General features: G+C 35.3%; 1 protein-coding gene across 6 annotated transcripts in view; it reads right to left on the bottom strand.

Annotated features, from left to right (window-relative positions):
• STRN3 (striatin 3) overlaps positions 1–21,216 on the bottom strand; it is a 58,753-nt gene that overhangs the window by 17,596 nt on the left and 19,941 nt on the right. For 2 of the 6 annotated variants that reach the window (XM_064424037.1, XM_064424036.1), the window contains exons 3-9: positions 15,480–15,553; positions 14,770–14,851; positions 14,315–14,494; positions 13,680–13,812; positions 12,420–12,561; positions 8,388–8,498; positions 2,026–2,166 (exon numbers count right to left, since the gene is read on the bottom strand). In XM_064424037.1, coding sequence (XP_064280107.1) covers positions 2,026–2,166; positions 8,388–8,498; positions 12,420–12,561; positions 13,680–13,812; positions 14,315–14,494; positions 14,770–14,851; positions 15,480–15,553 — 863 coding nt within the window. The remainder of the gene's footprint in view (positions 1–2,025; positions 2,167–8,387; positions 8,499–12,419; positions 12,562–13,679; positions 13,813–14,314; positions 14,495–14,769; positions 14,852–15,479; positions 15,554–21,216) is intronic. The other 4 variants (XM_064424038.1, XM_064424041.1, XM_064424039.1 and 1 more) reach the window with 4 other exon arrangements.

Here is a 21,216-nt window from a genome sequence, read left to right as displayed (position 1 = left end):
CATTTCTGAAATAACAGAATATGCTGAAATGGAAAGTCCAATTTCTCATGGCCAAAATTATCAAGTGTGATTATGGCATAACATCGTATTTAACCAGGCAGTTCAGGGTGAAAAACAAACTAACAAACAAAAAAATAAACACTAACAAAAAAGCCAAACCCAACCTTTCACACCTTTAGAGGCATGAAAGATATTCCAAGCCAGTTGGAGCCAGTTCCACCCTGAACCCCCTTCAATAAAAAATTATCAACCACTACATCAGAACTGTAATACTTCGAAGTGTGGCATAAAACTTCCATACAGTCACAAGAAAACTATGGTTTGATAAAATTTCTCAGCATAGGCTAGTGTATCCCAGGAAGAAAGCCTGAAGTTGCCTGCAAAATCTCAGCTTTTAGAACACAGCTGAATAAATAATTGAGTAAAATCTGTACTGCACGGTGCAAAAATCTGTATTTTATGATAATGAAGTATTTGGCCTTGTAACACATCTAGAAGAAATTAAAATACAACACTTATTATACAACACTAATTTAATTTGCACATTTGCACCATACGATACAGATGAAAATTCAAAAAGCCACACAGCATTCAGGATAGAAATAGCAGAACTTACATTCTAATATTCAAGTTTAAAAACTATACAGAAACCAAAATGAGCACATAAGATGACAGAGATATTAATATTATTACTCTTAATAAATAAAGAGCAAACTACACTGACAAGTTAAAACACACAGACATGTTAAACAGCATGGAAATCTAAACATGAAAGCAGTTTATTTGAAGAGTGTGAACAATCTTTACTTGAAGGCTAACACAGTGTTTGTGCTACAAGAACCAGGCAATAAAAGGCAGTCCCTATCAAATTCAAATCTAGCATCTATTTCTTCAAAAATATGGTTTTGTCCAGTATTATTTTAGATGTAAGGCCTCTCCCTGAGACAACCACCCTGTCCGTAACAAGGTCTGTGTCTGTGCTCCTTTGCACAACACGTATGGCCTAAATACCTAAACATGGCTGAAAGGCAACTAAAAGGATGTAAACACTGAACCTAAAACAACCTAAATATATGTCTACAAGTTTTAGCAAGTGGATTTTCATCTGTAGATTTTTCAATTGCACTCCACAGGTAAATTTGATACTGCTTCATCTTGAAGATGGAAATGAAAACAAAGATGAAAAGGAAGGCAGTAAATAAGATGACTGCTGTAAAATGACAGTTTGGGAGAGCAACAAAAAAACCTTCTTGAAATGTGGTTTGGGGTTGTTTTCTGCTTGCCTGTTAACAGGCATTTATAAGGCCAAGGGTGAAAAAGAACAGGAGAACCAACAGATTCTTGGAATCACTAGTAATGCAAATTCTATTTCTGCTGTAGCTGATACATGCCAGGGCTTATGGGTCAAAGATCATCCTAAAAGAGCCAAATCTGAATACACCTGAGTATTTTGAATGAGTATGTTCTAAGCAGAGTACAATTTACATAATGATATTCTAATTTCAAAGCCAATACAGGAAAATCATCCCTTTAAAACAAAAAACTTAAAAGCCAAATACAAGATTTTTTACTTTATATATAATAGCTTGCCACTAATTTTCACTGCCAATGATAACCCTGAAACTTAAATAAATAATCTGTAAAGAAATAAATAGTGTCTTTGTAAACCTGTGTATGTAGACCAAGGGAATTTTACAAAAGAAAACATTGAATTTGAGGAAAAGAGACTAATCAGTCCCATAACTTAAATCAGCACTTTTCATTTTAAAATCCAAACTGTGCATCAAATATTTATACTCACCTTTTTTCCCCTCAATAAATAACCTATTTGTGAAAGGTTTTGCTAAGGGGGGGGGGGGGCGTCTCCAAACAGGGATTTAATAGTGAATAGTGTCAGAACACACTGCTGTACATGAAGTTATTTAAAAAAACTGCATTCAGCTTTACAGAGGGGATAATAAATGACAGTGTGTGCTTTCTAAAAGAAATCTCCTGAAATATAGTAAGTAGCTGAATTTTTTGTACCTTCCTCTGCTCTTGCACCTTCATGATCAGTCATTCTAGAAGAGGGTGACCTAGATTGATTAATGATTCCTGAAGGGATGTGGGGTATCTCATCATCGCCCAGATCAGCTATCATGTCGTGAAGTTTTGTCCTGTTGACTCCTGTAAATTAATGTCAGCAGCAAAAATTCATTTGATTGCTACCGCTTGACTTGACTGAAGTCTAAAAATCCATTAAATAAGAAAAATTACTGATGGGACCTCCTTAAAATAAACAGTGTTTTGCTTTTGTTTAGCAGTATTTTGGAAATCAAAAGTAGGAGTTAATACACCAAATCTGAAAACTACATGCAAACAATTTAAATTCACTAAATCAAAGAATAACTAATTTGTGTTCTGTAGATCTATTCTACAATTTCCTGTAGGAAAGAGAAAAAAAATCATCTTACAGCCCTACTGGAAAGTCAAGTCAAATACTAAAAGAACATTCACTGTTAAACAAAAAACGCATGAATTAAACATTTTGTAATAATATTACACAACTTTAACTATACTAAACAATTTAACATTAAAAAACAGAGTTTAAGCTAATTAAAAATAAGCTTAAAAATGAGAGCAAAAGTACAGACAACTCATAATGGGGGTGCAACGAACAATTAACTTTCCCTGCTTTGAATGGTATTTAAATTGTATGAAGTGTTTGTTAAACACAGCAGCAAGAATGCTTCCAGCACTGTTTGAAACTACAGATGTACATTATATTAAAATTATTATAAAAGTAAACTTCTAGAAACAAAGCATTCTGAATTATATGTCCACTGAATTAATATGTAGCCATTAGCAAACAAAAAAAGTATAATTTAAAATATCTTTAAATTACTAAATCCACTTCTGGATATAGTAATTCCACGTCAAAAAGTCAAACTTCAATTATAAAGTGTATTTTAGTGAGAGAACCTCTTTAAAGAAAACAATACATAATCATGAAAGACATAACCAAATTGCAACCAATAAAACAGCCCCTCCTGGGACTGCAAGCAGAGATATTGTAGACCATTCGGTAAAGGAAGCATTAGTGAACAAGTTCTTATATTGAAGTGGTACGTCTCACATTTATTAAAGAGGAATTTGAAAGTAAACCAAAGCCTTTACTGCCAAAAAAGTAAAATGCAAATACTATGATTACAGATTACTTATCAAAAACTCACAACCATTATTCAAACAGTTAAACATCAAAATATACTCTTTCACGAAGTATCTGATCATTTCAGATCTTACTGGTTTAAATCAATGTGTTCAAAAATAAGTGTTCATGAAGAACAGAATTCTCTAAAGATAATGGAGAACTGCCTGCAGAGAGGGATGACAACAAAAAGAATTTTTTGAAGAAGAATTACCGGAAGTATACTTCACATACCCCTAAAAGGATGCTATATAGCTATTCTCATTAATATTTGCAAAACATTCTCATTTTGCCAAGTAATAAAACTCCCTATATTTACGCTTTTTCTGCTTTTGGTATTTTTTCTTACCTTCACGGAACACTTAGTATTCTATTTAAATATACAAAGACTGCTACCGAGAAGCAATCTGAGAATAAAACTGGCTTACAAAAGCTTTCCTCATAAAACAGATGACTTGAGCAGTTGTTTCACTCTCCTGCAGAAGAATGTCTAGAAACCTGTGATCCCAGCTGATGAAGTAAATGTAAAATAATAATGAGAAATCTTTTTTGAACCAACACGCTTTTTTTCTAATAGGCACTGTACTGAAAGGATTTCATTTCTGAAGTATAGTACTTAATACTGTAGCCAGCGGGTGAGATCTCACATAAGAAAAGTCACTCTTAGAATGGACAGATCTCTACACCACACAGACTACAAAGCTTGTCTTCATCTTCCTTACAGTCAGCAATCAGCCAGGCACCTATGGTGACCAGGAGCAGATATATTCTTGATATATAGAGCAATCAATAAAATGACAGGAAAAAAGTCATGACTGGACCCTAAACTGTTTACTTTAATGAGCCCTTTGCTTTCCAGAAGAAAACACCATTTGTGCTCTCCACGTTGATATGCATGAATCATTCAATACATTGATGCAAAATGCCTGAAATGGCTCATAAATGCTTACTCTATCTGAACTGAAAGAATCTTCTCAAGGTGCTTTCATGCCAAACATATGGGCATGGGAAGTTGGTCCCAAAGCATACTCAGAAGAAACTAAAAATAGTCCCTCTGCTCTGCTATCTTTAAGCAGCCATTCATTTAGTTTGTCACTAACTGGGGGACTAATATCCTTGCCTTTTAGTGTTTTTCAGTACATTTGGGCACTTCCTGTCCTTCAGGCATAACCTCAATCATCACACAAAACAGAGAGAAGTTGACAAAGGAGCAGCTGCTGTTCCAAACAACTTCTGTGCATTTCATGCTGAAATATGTGTCAATATTCAAGACTGTGCCACCACTACAGAAGACTGTACAAGTTTCTGCTTTCAAGTAAGTGCAAGTGTACCTTCGTGTTACTGTTCAAGTGTAGTAAATGTTACAAGAAGATTTTTGAAGAAAAGAATGTGCCATCTCTGCATAAGCAACTATGTTCAAGGCACAAAACAGGATGACTCTTACCCACAAAAAAAGCCAGGGACAAAAAAAAAATTGACCTGGTATGAACAGAAGCAAAAGTTATAGTACCATCTCAGTGTATTGTTCTTCAGAGATCAAAGGTGGAAAAGATAACTGAATATTAAATGATGAAAAGTTTTAGTCTGAGAAGCCTTAAGCAGAATTTGATTAGGTCGAAGATGTATTAGTCAGAGATTCTTGTATATCAAGAAGAGGTGATGGTAATGAAGGTGGTGAAATTCAGATCTCTTTTCAGTCCTATCAATTATTATACTATTTCCAGAAATCAAGGGTAGGAAAGGGAACAGCATGGATACTGTTTTGTAAGTACAGAACAATTAAAAAGAGCAGGAAAAGAACAAGAAAGTTAAAAAAACCGCAAAAAGCTAAAGAAAAAGAGTAAAAGTATCTTGAATTCAACAGTGATATATACATATCTATATACAAGATGTGAAAACTTTCAATTCTCATTTCAAATGAGAATACATTATGCTGACCTGATAGAATGAAATATATAACAGCTCCCCTATCATACCCTGCAAAGGTGACAGGCTATATCTGAAAAACAGTCATCCCCTGCTTACCTGCCAAAATTGATCTTATCAAATTTGTGCAAGAAAGAAGCCTTAAATTCAGCATATTACTGAAAAGAGAAGCCTGCTTTTGTAGAAATCAAACCTAATTCCTTATCTATGTATCACGGTAAGTCCTGGATAGGTGTGGTTTGTTTCTCTGCTTCTCTGGGGTTTTTTAACACAAGAACTCTTCAATAAACAGATTTTACATTGTTTTACAAATTATATTGTAAAGGAAATTAAATTTGTGAGGTGATGGATTTTTGTTATTGTTTTGGTGGGGTATTTTTAAATATCCTTTCATAAAGAGGTAGTAGTTCCACATAACATGGTGACTACCTGGACAGACTCTTTCTCTGCAGCAAACAAGATTACTCAATGAAAGCATACATGCTGACAGAAGATGATCTTAATTAAGATGTGCCACCCAAAAGGATGAGGATACAGACTAGAGAAGTACCAAAATATAGAATGAGATCTACTTTTGTTCACTTATTTATGTACATGTGGAATGAAAAGTTCCATACCTCAGGCCAGGGCTGTGTCTGCCCAGTTATGAAACAGATTCTGGCAGTTACAGATGTATATTAAACAAATGAATCCATCAGAATGTCTGTTTTATTATGCTGTCTTCAAAGTATTGCAAAAGATGACATTTAATACACATTTCTGACATTTATGATGATATGCATTACCATGCATATAAGCTCTGATGGTACTCAAATTCTGATACAAGCCAAAACAATGAAGAGCAAAGGAAGAGATATATATTCAGGATGAAGTCCCCAAATAATCAGATATGAGCAGCAGGAATAAAAAAAGCCCTTCAACATTATTTTCAGTTTCAGAATGTTAAAAAGCTGAGAAAAAGCCTATAAAATCATATTTAAATAAATCTGCCCAACCCTGAATGTATACTTTTATTCTGTGTATGGAGTTCTCTCATCCAATTAGCTCAGTGATGTAGAGGCTAATTTTCCATCAGAAACAATCATGAATGTGACAAGCCAAGAATCATACAAACCACCTTTTAAGACTATATGTGTTCAGGGTTTAGCAAAGAAGAATTCAAATGTAAAACGCTAAACAATTACTTATGTCACTTCTCAGCACTGTCACACACAGCTGTCTCCTGAATACTGTCTTCTGTGGACGAAAGATTTCAAAACTCCTTTAGATAAAGAAAACTTTCTGTTACTCCACAGCTACTGTGGTTCAAAATGTCTACAATGTAAAGAATTTAGTATGAAAATTTCAAATAAAAGAAGTTCATTTTGGTATTAAAAATAAATTTCTAATCCTACCAAATATTTCATGCAAATTTGATGTCAACTGCTGATTTACATGTTAAATGCTGATACACATCTGCATGCAGATGACTACTGTAGGCTCTCATTAAAGCAAAGACTAAAAATCTTTGCTTTGTCAAAGCTTTTATGTTAATGTTGGTGTACAAGTCATGCAAAAATGCTGAAAAAACAACCAACATGCACTAACTGACCAGTAACTGTCCGGTGTTACAAAGTAAATTCAAATCTTAATAATTACAGAAGCTGTCAGTAAGTGTTGTATTTTAATTATCATGTAATTTAGTTAGTGTATATCCATACTATTTTTCAAACTGCGGAAAAAGATTTTTACTAGTTATCTCCAAAAACTGGTAAAAAATACTTCCAAAACAAAAGCACAGTAACCATGGGAGCTTCTCTAAAGCAACATGGGATTCCATCCAAAAGGACCTGGACAAGCTCCGGGACAGGGTCCATGGGAACCTCATGAGTTTTAACAAGACCCACTGTTGGTGCTGCACCTGGATTGGAGCAAGCCCCAGTACCAGCACAGGCTGGGGATGAATAGATCCAGAGCAGCCCTGCCCAGAGGACCTTCGGGGTGCTGCTGGCTGAGGCTGGACATGAGCCAGCCATGGGCACTCCCAGCCCAGAGAGCCACACGTGTCCTGGGCTGCATCCAGAGCAGCGTGGGCAGCAGGGGAGGGAGGGGATTCTGCCCCTCTGCTCTGCTCTGTGAAACCTCGCCTGCAGGGCTGCATCAGCTCTGGGGTGCCAGCACAGGAAGGACAGGGAGCTGCTGGAGTGACTCCAGATGTATAGAATGGATTTAAACTAAAAAGGTAGGTTTACATTCGATATTATGAAGGAATTCTATACTCTAAGAGTAGTGAGGCACTGGAACAGGAGTCCAGAGATGTTGTGGGTGCTCCATCCCTGAAGTGTTCAAGGACAGGTTGGATTGGGCTCTGAGCAACCTGGTCTTGTGGTTATCCCCACCCATGGCAGGGGAGATGGAACTTTAACGTTCCTCCCAAACCAAACCATTCTATGATGACAGATTTAATACCACTTCATGCACTAAGAACTTTATAGTTACAGTTGATAACATAATTTCCAAAAGCATTTTCATCAGGTAGTTCAAGCCTGAAGTTTGGTTTAAACTACATAGTTAGAATAGGTCAACTGGTCAGAAAACTCAGGGAGTAGAGAGGTATCAAGTAAAATGTTGGTAAATGCACAGAAAAGTGAAGGGTATAATAAAATAAAGATTATCTCCTAAATAAAGCCACCAAAAAGTTCACATTTACATTACAGGCATTTCCTAATTCTCTATGCCTGGGGCTGTAAAAATAATTATAAGCCCATAAATAGCAACTGATTCAAGTTCATATTAAAAAAAAAAAAACAAAGCCAAAAAGTAAATTAAAAAACCCACACCACCACCCCCAAAAAAAGCCCAACAATCACCAGTCCCACAACAATATCACACTATTATACTTTAAGAAGCAGACGAATTTTAAATATGTCAGAAAACTTCTTAGAGTAGAAATGTCCTCAAAATTCAAGTTGTTCATTATTTTGACACTAACATTTCTATGCATTTAGTCTTCTTCACCTGTTTAACTTTTTTAGCCTGTTTAAACTTTTCTTCACCTGTTTAACCTTGAATTTTTGTCTTTTCAACATTTCTCATTAACGAAATGGGTGTCAAAGGTTTTGATATATTCACATTCAGCAGGTAGAAAGTTAAAGTTGGTTGCCCCCATTACAGAAAATGATGCTTAATGGAAAAAAAAAAACCAAACAACAAACAGAACTCATGAGAAAAGATATCTTCTATATAAATAGGCAAAAAAAAGTGTTGCATTACAAGATTCAGAATCTGCACTTACTCTTTACCCCTTTCTTCCCCTTTCGTTCCTTCTTGTACTGTTCCTTCAGTTTACTTATTAGTCCCTGGTCTACATCCCAAACCTCAGCAGTTGGGGACAGGTCATCTTTGTCTACATGCAGCATATTATTAAAAGAAAAAAAATCAGCAATTGGCAATGCAAGCTGTTGGTGATTTACTGTCATAGCTGTATAAGAGCATTAATAAGAGTTATTGATAAATTTTTATTTTAAAGGTGCAGTCTCCGTTTTAAGTTTATAAAAGACCAAGTTTCATTTCATACAGTTTTCCAAGGCACTGTATATTATCAGTTACAGATTTGAAAATTGTATGTTAATTTGTTACCAAGGAGCAAACAAATTAAACTTCATAAGTAACTGTATACGTTAGATAATTCAAAATACACAAAAAAAAATCATTGGTATTTAGAAACAATTACTGCATCTTTAGAAAGACAGTGTTAAGAAATTATTCAGCCAGTGTTGAATAAGCAAATAAAAGCATTCATGCTATATCTCTCATGAAAATGCAAGCTGAGTAAGTCAGTGCCAGTTTATTCATGAAAACCACCATGCATCCTTTCGCATTCATTCTACATGCACAAGAAAGAAACCTTGCTCCTAAGAAACCAGAGAAAGAAGTCTACAAATACAGTTTTTCACATAAAGATGAAGATAAGTAATTTGCACAGGTGGACATCCCACTGCATTCCAGAAATTAAATCATAATTAGCAGAAATACAATATTCCACAATAGTTTCAGAAGACATTTTTCTTTTTGACAAATATTGCAGAGTTAGTTATTCTTTATGAAAAGTCAGGTTTCCACTTCTCTAAACTATCCATCTCAGTCATTTCTGGAAACCTAGAATTACTAAAAAGATAAACCTGTTTATATGGCAAGGCAAACATAACATTTGCAGAAGCACTTTTGCTAGCAGACAACCAGGCAGCAACCAAACTTGGTTTGTGTGCCAGTTTAGCTTTATACTCACAAATTCTTTAGGCATGAAATCACAACACTTAGTTCCTCAGTTCCCAACTACCAATCACATTTACAATATGATTGTACTGATTTTTGAAGTTATAACCACTATAATCATGAAAGTACACAAGAGGAGTCATACACAGCAGAAACAAAGTAACATGCACTTAAAATAAAAATAATAGGTGTTATTCCAAGTCCATGTTTCATGACAAAACATGACAACAAATGAGCAGACAGATACCCTAGGATACAGATGTATCTGCCATCATTCAACAACAACCTTGATCAAAGAGGTGGAATACAGAGATGGCAAGGGCAGTGAAACATGAAACAGAAGCATAATGGCAGCTGAGCTGTCCACAAAGAACTCAGGCAATGAGAAGGGAACAATGACATCCTACACCAAACTACAGCTACAGCTACCAAACTGCAAGCACAAAGACCTCAATCCTTCTGATCACTGGGCCTAAGCATTGACAGAGAGGAAGAGTGATTACTCAGGAAACACAAGAAGAACAGAAAGGTAAGTCAGAGAACGTGCCCAGTCAAAGAGGAAAAAAATCAAAACCGCTAAACCTCAATTAAAAGAAAATTCCATTAAAATCTAATTAAAAGTAATTAATGAAATTCCAAAGCACCATTAGTAAAATGAAAATAATCAGCTAGGTTTCAGCATTGCAGAGAAGGATTAGGAATTAAACTGACCAGAAGATGACCACATCTAACATCAATGTAATGCTATTCTAAAAAATGTCATTTCGGTACATTTTAAAAGGTGTAGTGCATTAAACCAGGACAGTGCAGGTAATGACAAAATTGAAGTAACATGTTCAGTCTGTGTTCCACACTGGAAGTTTACAAAATGTCGGAAGAGTGCAAAACAAATAGGGCATTGAATATAAAGACAAAGAATTTGAAGGAACTGGGCTCATTCAGTCAACAGAAAACAAAAAGCACAAGCCTGCAAACATAAATATTCAAAACCAACACGGTTGGCTGCAAAAATGTAAGCTGCAAATAGAAAACTAGATAAAACACAAACTCGGATTATCTGGGTAGGTTGTGAAAGGAATTTCAAACAAGATTTTTAGGAAAACCCAGCACTGTTTCTCTCGAGCACGCCTAGATACATGTCTCTGTTCTGAAATAGCCTGAAGTAACTAGAAGACCTCTGCAATTGCCCCCAAGAATGACCTTCCTTGCACTAAACTGATACAGGACAGCACTGAGGACCCCGGATGTCCACTGACCTGTGTACCTGATTTGAGAAAGGCTGGCTTTAAACTTTTCTATTTGTTAAAAGTTTTTTGAAGATGGCCCAAGAGACTGTGAATTTCAGTCATACACTGCCACCCAGTATTCTGGGCACAGTCATTTTGTGACTTATGGTCCATCTGTGAAGAGAACTTTTGTGTTTCATGGGGAAGAGAAATCCAGTGATGAACACATGAAACCATAAGCAGAATAAAGAGACTACATAATAAGTGACATTTGCAATATGTAGCACAATATATAATAATATGTATATATTGCTGTTTGCTTAAGCAAACTGAAAATATAAATCCATTTTTTCTTGATACTAAATCACCACAAGGAATTTTTTTTTTTAAATCTAAAACTGTATATTTTTTTTTTAGCATGTCACATCACTTTGGCTCTTTATTTAACACTGCTTGAACTTGCTCATCTTTCACTATTTTGAACATAAGCTGTTCCTAAGTAAAACATGTTCCATGACAGGACACTAAATCACAATGTTTGGAATTAATTTAACACTCAAAGTATGTTAACTAAGGCACTTATATAAAATATATTATACTCATAAAAAGGCATAATACAGCAGAAAAGAAAAGCAATCCAAACTTCAAAACACTTCAAACACAGGTTTGAAGAAGTCATCAAGAGCAAAAATATAACTATCAAATTTGGTGCTGAAATATTTTAGGATATTGAAAGTTGGACCTACAGACAATACTCTGCAATTAAGTACTGTAAATATTATTAAAGCAAAACTAGGCAGTATATTTAGAGTCTAAACATCAGATGTTTTCCAGATACAAAATAAAAGCATTATAACTAATTAGCAAGTAAATATTAACTTTTTTTCCAGAATTCGTAAATGTTTGCAAAGGTAAGAAGTGATAGAAGGAGGCTAATGACAGGAAAACAAAAACAGGAAGAAAGAAAAAACTATGAAAAAAAATTTGGATTTTAACTGAAATATTTAAGTTTATGACAGACACAATTGTTTAGGAAGTAATAGCACATATTCATTTAAATTAAGTTTCCTCTCAACATAAATAACTAACTGGATGGACCTGGATATTTGAAGTAACAAGTTTCATAGAGTCTAAAATAACTAAAATGAATTGGTTTAGGGACTGTATTATTTTATTTTAGAAAGCATTTAAGTGAGACAGTATTTAAAATGTTATTTGTGAGTTAACAGAGAAGTCTTGTCATATTTACACTGATCTTTAAAAAGTAACACAATCCCAAAATCTGATGGACTATATCCTTAAATGCCCATTTAAGGAATGAACATCCGTACTAAAATCAGTGACATACTGTGAGAAAAATATTGCTACTACAGTTGTAGGCATGTCTTTGACTGATTTAAATAGTAATTACAAATACACAAAACACTTATGAAAATTGTCTTCATACAGCAAAACTGAGAACATATTTTGAAAGATGAAACTAAGTTTATGTTTTACTTCCTCCTTCTCACTTTCTTGTCTCAGATATAAGTTTTTTGGTAGCAATGGGATTGCTGCAGTTAAATCAGCTGTCACAAGTGTGTACAAGCTCCTAAAATGCTCTGCCTCACTTTGCTATGGCTTCACTGAAAATGCAATAAAAACAATGCAATATGCAATAAAAACCAGGAAAGTTTCACCATACAATATATCACTTTCTAAGTATCAATGTTTTATTATCACATTCATCCACACATCCACACCGTTTTAGTAAGTATTACAAAACTCTTAAAAAGTATCATGAACAACTTTTCCTTTACATTTAAATGCTTTTATTAGTGTCTTACCCCACTCTGTTCCATCTCCTGAACTTCGAGCTTCTCCAGCTCCCTCACCATCCTCAGCTGTCACTAAAAAGTCAAATTCTTTCAAAGCTTCTTCAGTATCAGGGTCATCTGTAAGGTCAGCAGCTAAACCTTCATTACCAATCTGCAAGAAGATAAATATTTTCCTGCATTTGAATCATAAAAAGATCTTCTAGTCATTTAGGTTAGAAGATATATAGGCTATTCTCACTGAGTGATTCGTTGCAGGGGAAGACATTTTTCAATTTAAAATGCAGAACAAGAAACTCTGATCTCAGTTGGCTTATCAACACAAAAAAGAGAACAGTGAAGTCTGCTGAACGTTAGGAAATAAAAAGAACACTGACACTAGCTTTGCAACAAAAATCCCATACATCCCAGCCCTCACTTTTTTAATTTAACACAAGAATTATAAAATTTTGTTGATTTTCTTGCCCTATCAATAGTTCTGCAGAGAGAGCTTACAAAATATGCTTTCTACTGGTCCAGAAGCCTTTCCTTCTTTTTGCTTTCCAGTTCTATTTCAGTGTTAAGCATAAGCTTGGAATATAGAGCATTTTAAGAAAACTGTCTTTTTACTATTTCAAACCATACCTTCACCTTAAAAAAAAAAACAACAAACCCTCTACTAAGGCATCATTGAAAAGTTTTATTTTATTCTTCTGTTCAAGAAATTTTCCACGTGAGGTTATTTGCAAAATGTTCTTACTTTTGCAGAAAGAGACAATTTTTATAAAGATAACTATAAATGATCCTTTTGTTTTCTACAAAAAAAAAAGCTTGGTCAAAAGTCAAAAAGTGAGTGTAAGATTTTCATACACCCTTAGAGATTTACTTGATAATCTTATTACCAGGCTTTTTATAGGAAAAAAAAAAGGATTCAACTCAATGGTTGACTAATCTCTTTACCAGAAGTCCAAGGTATGGTGAAAACCCCTTCCTGACAAATCAGTTGGGGAGATTTAAGGTTTCCATCAAGCCAATCTCACACTGCCAACTATTCAGGAAAATCCAATGCAGCATTTTTATTTGCAAACAGCCTGGCTAGTTACTTTGAAGTTTGCAATGTAATGTATGAAGCAAACCACCAAATCTATTAGTAATGCATCTGCATATAATCCACTCTGATAACAAAAGTGCAACAAATACTTCGACATTACATATTTCTACCATCTCCAGAGAAAAAATTCCTTTTTGAAAGGGAATTTCAGATCTATTATAAAAAGAAAAAAAATCTTTTACTTTGTGTTTCTTATTTAACCGATGTTTTTCTTTTCCTTCTGCAATATCTTCTATCATGTCATTCTCCTCTTCTTCATCACTATCATCCGCATTTTCTAAGAAGTTGAATGTTTCAAGAACATCACCAGAATTCCTATATAAATAAAAATATTCAGAGAGAATCCATTTTACATCCTCAAGACATTTAAAAGCTTAACCAGATTAAACAAAATTGCTACCTGACAGGCTAAGAACTTAAAAACCAGCAAAACAAGAAACCGCTGAATTAAGAAGTTTCTACATCTGCTTAAGTCCTTATTACAAAAGCACTATTCAACAGATTCCTTCCTTAAAATAACGACTCCAAAGTGATTATATTACACAATTTAACATCAACACACAACTTCCCTGTATATCACGTTAGTGTAACATACATGCAACATACATGCATGTATGTAACAGGCATGTATGTTCTTTTGCATAATCAACTTCAGTTAAGTTCATAACCATTTGTGGTCAACTACAATCACAGGTGTTCCCAGGCTCTCCAGCCAAAAGTTCAATGTGAACTGAGCAGTATGTATCAATGACTAATTGATATTCAGTCATATTAATGACTAAAACAAACTTCATGCATTTCTTATCTCTTCACTTACCTTTTGATTTCCTGTCCCTTTTGTTTTGACGAAGGAGATTCACCCCCATTCAGGATCTGTTCTAAGTTCTTTGTCTCTACGGAACCATTTGGTTCTGAATTGGAGAGCCCAAGCAAAGACCTTACCCGCTGGGAGCGTACATCCAATATTGTATCTGTATAACCTACTTCCTGAAGATACCTAGATAGTTAAGAGAAGGAAGAAAGAGGAAAGGATATTTGATGAAAAAGAAAACTTAGTATTCACTGTTAAAAATTAACGTCACTGTTGTATCATTTAAGGAAAAATAAGCTTCGCTATCCCTCTCACATGGAAAACCTTACTGCGTAAAGCTCAGGACTCCAAGGTCCTAAAGAACAAATCACTATTTGCCCACCTCAGTTACTCTGTTTCATAGAGCTCCTCAAACTGCAAGGAAAAGTATGAATACACGGATATCCAACAATGCTACTTACTGTCGCAGTAACTGTCTGCCTTGCTTCCAGGTCAATTGGCTATTCTGAGGTACTGCAGGAACCTCTGTATCTTTGGTATCTTCTGAAAGACACAGTGTCAAAATTAACATCTAACTTATACTGCTTTTAGAAACAAACAAAAATTCCTATCAAGTCATAAACATGCATCATGATCTCTAATTTCAGCTGGGTATAAATGTACCCAAAATGTGGTCTTGCAATAGAGAAGGGGAGGGAAAAAGAAGGGGGTGGCATATAAATCTGTAGACCACAATTTTATGGCACACTATACAAATACAGGCCCACAGACTTCCCAAAGACCAACATTTCAAAAGAAGTCAAATGCAATTTGATTTATTAAAGAGCCCAGCATTATTAGGAGAAATGCTTTCTTCCATCTGCAATACTTTGAAGAGCAAAATTGATATTATCAGATATTTACAACTGCAAAATCAGATGCACTCCAGAAAAGCAGTTAGGATAGCCTATTTTTTTCTTCTTTGGAGTCTTCTCCTTGATTTAAGATAAAAGCATTCAGAGCTTCTTAAAAAAAAAAAAAAAGTCAGTTAATTTTGATTTTCAGATCAAAAAATATTTACCCCATTTACCCCATAACTTTCCTATATTCTCTATAACTGAGCTAAGAGGGGGGTGCAGAAAAGAAAGCTGAAATAAATTAAAGAGATAAAAATTTATTGTAAAAAAGTTACCTGATTCAAAAGTTGGCATTTTCAAGTCACCTTGGTTCAATTCTGTGCCATATTTTAATTTATGATATTTTGCCCTGAAAAAGTATGCAGATGTTTATCAAATTAGTAGATGAGACTTTGATCAACTCAAAACATTCTACTGCTCCCATTTAAAGCAACCATACCAACATAGTACAATTAATGCATCTAGAACTGTTGTGATAATTCTTGCATCAAGTAATTATTTCTAGTCTTCCAAGAACACAGTTTTGAGATAGTATTTTGACAATTACTCAAAGTCATCAAGTAACTTACAAGAGTGTTTAGTGTGTTCTCCAAGAACATGACATTTTTCCTGTGTATCAGCTAATAAGAGAACCTTTCAAAAACCAGCAGGTTCAAGAACTTAGCAGAAATAATTTTTCCAGTTCACTGTACCACTGTCATAGGTAGCCAATCACAGTAAAATTAATGAACTTATCTGGGCTTCCTGTCTATCTGCCACTTTTGACTTCTACTTCAATTTGTCTCCTGCTCCGTCTTTGCTTATGATACGTATCCCTTAGAAGAGTCATGTTAGCATGGTTGTTTCTCTCATCACCTGTATTCTCTTCTGGATTTCCTCCTCCTCATTGAATAGAGACTTAGCTTCCAATTTCTACTTAGTCTTCCTATGCAAAAGCACCTCAGTCCTTCCCATCTCCTGATCTCTGATTCCCTAACCCTAATCTCTCCTTCTCCATCTGATATGCTAAGGCCTGAACAGCAGGCATAGGCCAGAGTTGACTTACAAGATGAATCTTGAGCATGATGTGATTAATACCATCAAGGTTCTTTAGTTAAAAATAGATTATCAAAATATTTATATTAGTTGTTCTCAATGCCAAACCAGCTGCTGTAGAGAGAGCTGTATAACCCTGTGTACGATATATTACGACATTCTCCCAACTAATGTCCCTAAGGGCTTATTAGTAGGAGAAATCTCCCAGACTATATCCCTAGAGACTTGTTAGTAGAGTATTTTAAGCAAAACGCCTCCCAGCCATGGCCTGGGCTCGGGCTCTGGCCCTGGCTGGTCAGGAAGCATGCCATCAGAACCAGATGTTTCCTGCACAAAAGGCTAACAAGTCACTTGGATTTGTTTATTTGGGCCTAGAAAAGCTGGACCCCTTTTTGGGAAAAACTGAGACCTCACCTATAAGCAGACACATACCACACAGGACTTTCCCAATTAGCAGGAAGGCTTCTCCAGGTCCTCACTGCAAAAGTACTGTGACTCTGGGTGATGGTGAAGTGTTAGACAATTGGTGATGTATCCTTCTCAATCACTAATCTCTCTCTCACATAATAATGATCAGATGTATTACCTTGCTTATTTTTACTTGTTGCTAAAGCCAAATGAGTAATGTGCTTATTGTTTTATCAAATGTATCCCCTTACATGTGTGTTGCCTCAATATAAAAGTAAACGAAGACCATTGTTTCCACTGGTGTCTGTGTCCATCCCACCACCCCAACGATTGGCCAAACACCACCACTCTGTAAAATACTGGTCTTGGTGACACTATTTCCATTAAAGTACGTGTGAGCCTTCAAAATCTTATCCTCTACCCAAGCTGCCTATCAAAACGTCTTCAGCTCCCTTTACAACAAGGAATCTCACTTGAACTACCTATATCCTGTATCCTGGAATTCTAAAATTTTATCATTGATCTTTCACAGTTTGACTTTTACCTCATAGATCCTTTGCAAAAATACTCAAAATCTCATGGTACAGAGCTCTAGGTGGTCTGCAGTAGAGCCAAAGTACAAAATACCCATAAAAACATTAGCAGACATATTTTGACGAACCCTCCAAGCAATACAGTTGTTATCACTCCAAATGAAACACCTGACCAAAGTTTAAGAATAACTGAATACTTAGCTTCCATCAATCATAAAAACTATTCTTGAATATGAAACTTCTCAAGTAAAGACATATATATAATGGAACACGTGCTGGACAAAATCAAGGATTTCCAAGAAACCTTCTCCAATGCCTGAGCCACTATTGCAAGATTGCAAATGTTTTCAACCTGGAAGTACAGGTTGGCACTCAAATGGTGCCTTGTATATTTTATGGCAAGGATTTTCTTCAAGATTACACGAACTTCTGCTAAAACTGCAATTAGGAAGTCTCATTAACAAACTGTCAGTAGATGGCACTATTGACCCTTTTTACTAAGACAAAATCCCTCATTTCATGGCAATCACACTGTAAATAAAAAATTGTAAAGCTCCTGAAGAATTTCTGTTACCTGAATCCAACTGCCAACTAAACAGAATCTATTTTTTAACTCTTTATGAATATGTTCATAGCTCATCCCTGCACTAGTTAGACTGTCTACCTCAGGTCCTATCTTTAAATTGAGAGACAAAATTTCATGCCACATTGTAACAGGGCAACACTCTACCAAGCTTTCCAAATATGAGAAGTACAGTGAGAGACTGGAGAAAATTATTATTGGCTCAAGACAACTGAAGTGTGTCTGGTTAACTGGAAGTTGGATGAGCTAGAGTTTGCTAAGTCAATTCCTTGTGAAATTCTTTTCCTTGATTGAAAGTTTGGTTTAAAATTTGCCCTTATTTTCTAAAGTTTGCTGTTCAATCTCCTGAGAACTTTGCCACATTTTCCCATGCACCTGCCTCAGAATATTAAAAAAACCTAAAACCCGTTAGGAAACTTGTCAAGCTAGTCTGGGGCTTTACAAGTATGTACTTCGATTTATATGCCCTATAAAGTACTGTCCATTTGGGGGGTAAAAACCCCAAGCAACCCTAAACAACCAAAATGAAAGTAATTCAAGTCAAAGTTGACAAAATATTTTTTGCTCAATTCATAAGTGAAGCCAATAAAGCACTATAATTGAAAAGCCAACCTAAATTTGTTCAATTTAGAGCTGTGACATACTGTTTGGGAGCAGTTGTTCCATTTTGGAGTTACAATTTCAAAACATTAATTAAAATTCTACTTTAACTGTTCATTAGCACATATAATGATGTGCTAGAATTATACCAATGACTACCCACTATAAATAAGAGAAAATATTGCTAAATGCAATGAAACCAGTTGTCTTTCACATCACAACTTCAATTTCACAGCACAAATTAATCTTATTAAATTCCAATCAACTATATATTTGCACATCTATTCCTTTCCCTGTTGGGACCATTATTAAATATCTTAAAAAACACTAACAAGCTACAATGCCATTGACAAGTCACTGACAATACTCCTCCACACCACAGAATAACTGAATTCTACAAGAGGCAGTGTTTCAATCTTTGGAGTATTGACTTATCTAAGGCCAGGTTTCCATGAGTAAAAAAGAGTAGAACAAACAACACCCTAACTTGGTTTAACTGCTTTCTGCTATTGAACTGTTGAATCACACCACTCAGTTGCAAGGGTGTAAGTCAGCTCCAGTCCAAAGCCCAGAATGCCAAAACACAGCCATAGCTTTACAATTTCAGCAAGTCTCATTAATTTAAGCACAACACTATGGTAACAAAGCTCAGAGTAGAGTGGCTCAGAGCACACAAAAGACAACATCTGGCTGGGTCTGCAAAGCATCATAAAAGAATACACACTAGACACAAACCAAGAAACCCCATGCATGTAACTGCATAGGACCTAATTTATTACTAAAAAATTATCAACTATCAAAGAATTTAAGGACACTAAAATAATGTTTTACTTGTCTAAAACAGTATTACACATACTTAGAGATAAATACTACAAATATTAAACTACTTTGTAACAACTACTGCATTTTATTTAATCTTACACACTGATGTTCTGCCTCATAATCGTTTTCTGAGAAATCACAACAGTTGTCTGAATGAGTTTGTTCCTGATTCCCAATTGGTATTTCACTGCATGAAACTTTTTGATGGCATCAGGGAGTTAGCAACAAGAAGAAAAAGGGTGGGGGGAATCAGGTGCAACACTGAAACTTGCTGTCAACAATCTTCAGGTCTGAAACTCTCACAATTTATTTTGCTTTGGAGCTGGTGTATTTTCATTAGTTGTGATTCTTCACTTAGAGGAACAATGACAAAAAAAATAACAACACTGAGTGCAACAAGCAAGAAACCAACATAATATAACTCTTAGATGATTTACTGGCAAGTCGGTTCTTGCTTGCTTTCAATTACTCAATCCATCATACTTTCACAGTTAGATCCCCTCAAACTACAGAGCATTTGTAGCTTCCTTGTTGCCTCCCACACATTCACCAATCAACTCAAGTTTCGATTCCCACTTCTAGCAATCTTCATGAGAATTATGGCTGAAACTTATGCCAGGATCTTCCTCTTGAAAACTACTGCAGTGCTGGACTGCACCCACTAGCCACAAGAACTAAAGCAAGCAGTATCTTCCTGCTGTTATTATTCTGGTACACATGTTTACAAGTTTCTTATCCATCAGACGAATTTTAGAATTTCATGGGAAGACTATAAAGGCAGCTTCATTTCAGGAAAGTAATGAGGTTTCACCAATGCCATTCAACTTCAAATTGTGCATCCTGTTCTAGGATGCCTTCACGCTGCAGGTGAAATTAAGTGCCTTTGATTTATCTCACTAAGTGGGCAATTCTCATTGCTTTATGGTGTACATTTGCAGAACAGCCCTACACAGCACACAGTTCATTACTGCCAAAATAAGCAAAACCTTTTCCTTCAACTTCAGAAAGTTACTTGCATGCAAGACACCTGCATCTGCCATAACAGGAGATTATTTCTTTGATATGCTCAGTGTTATTTACACCCCAAGACCCTGCATAACTTTCATCTGCCTTGAGCCCAGAGTGACTTGTACATTACCTGTAGATATCGATATGACAATTCAACTTTTAGGCATACACTGGCTTAAGTTACTTTCCATTAAAAGGACAGGGCTGAATGAAGTAATAGATCCTTTCTGCCTATTACTTCACCAGAAAATATGTGATGTGCTTTTTCTATGAATACACAATGTTTTCTGAAGCACCTCTATGCTGGACACTTCACCCAGAAGAACAAAGCCATCTTGCCAAAACATTAGGTTTTAATACGAAAACAACTGAAACTTATTTCTGTACTAGTCCCTTACTGACAACAGTGATCCATACATAATGTAAACTATATTTAGACACACTTACACTTGGACAACTAACTTGAAAATATTCAGGTGAAACCTCACCACATTTTGCTACAAAATTTTAAGTTTACTCTGACAGGAATGTTCCCCCAAAATAAAAATACACAAATAAAGACTACATATTTTGTTGCCTGACTGTCCAGATGTTTCACCATTGGACTCACTACTTTTTAGAAGCAAGATAAAATTAAAATTAAGAACGGAGTCCTCTAGTGAAAGTATAGGCACTTGACAAGATTATTTCCCAAGTGATTTCATAAAATTAACTACCAGTTTTGGCTAAATGAAATAGCCAGGCAACAAAAGAAGGTAGGTTTGAAGGACATTACCTTATACAGACTGAATGGAATTTCAATTTTTTTCAAGCAGGCCGTTAGTGCTACAGAAAACACACCTAGTGAGGCTAAGTATGCAAGCATCTACCACATGAGAAAAAAAAAAAAAAAACAACAACTTCAAAATGAACAAACAATTTTTAATGGATTTTGATCCTTCACGAAATATAGTTTTCATCATGCAACACATACAACATAATTGAAAAGGGCCAAGAGAGGAGTATTTTTCATCCTTTCCAGTT

This window comes from Passer domesticus, chromosome 6 (genome assembly GCF_036417665.1).
Source record: "Passer domesticus isolate bPasDom1 chromosome 6, bPasDom1.hap1, whole genome shotgun sequence".
Taxonomy (NCBI): domain Eukaryota; kingdom Metazoa; phylum Chordata; class Aves; order Passeriformes; family Passeridae; genus Passer; species Passer domesticus.
The sequence above is the reverse complement of the archived record's forward strand: the minus strand, read 5'-3'. Positions and strand labels throughout refer to the sequence as shown.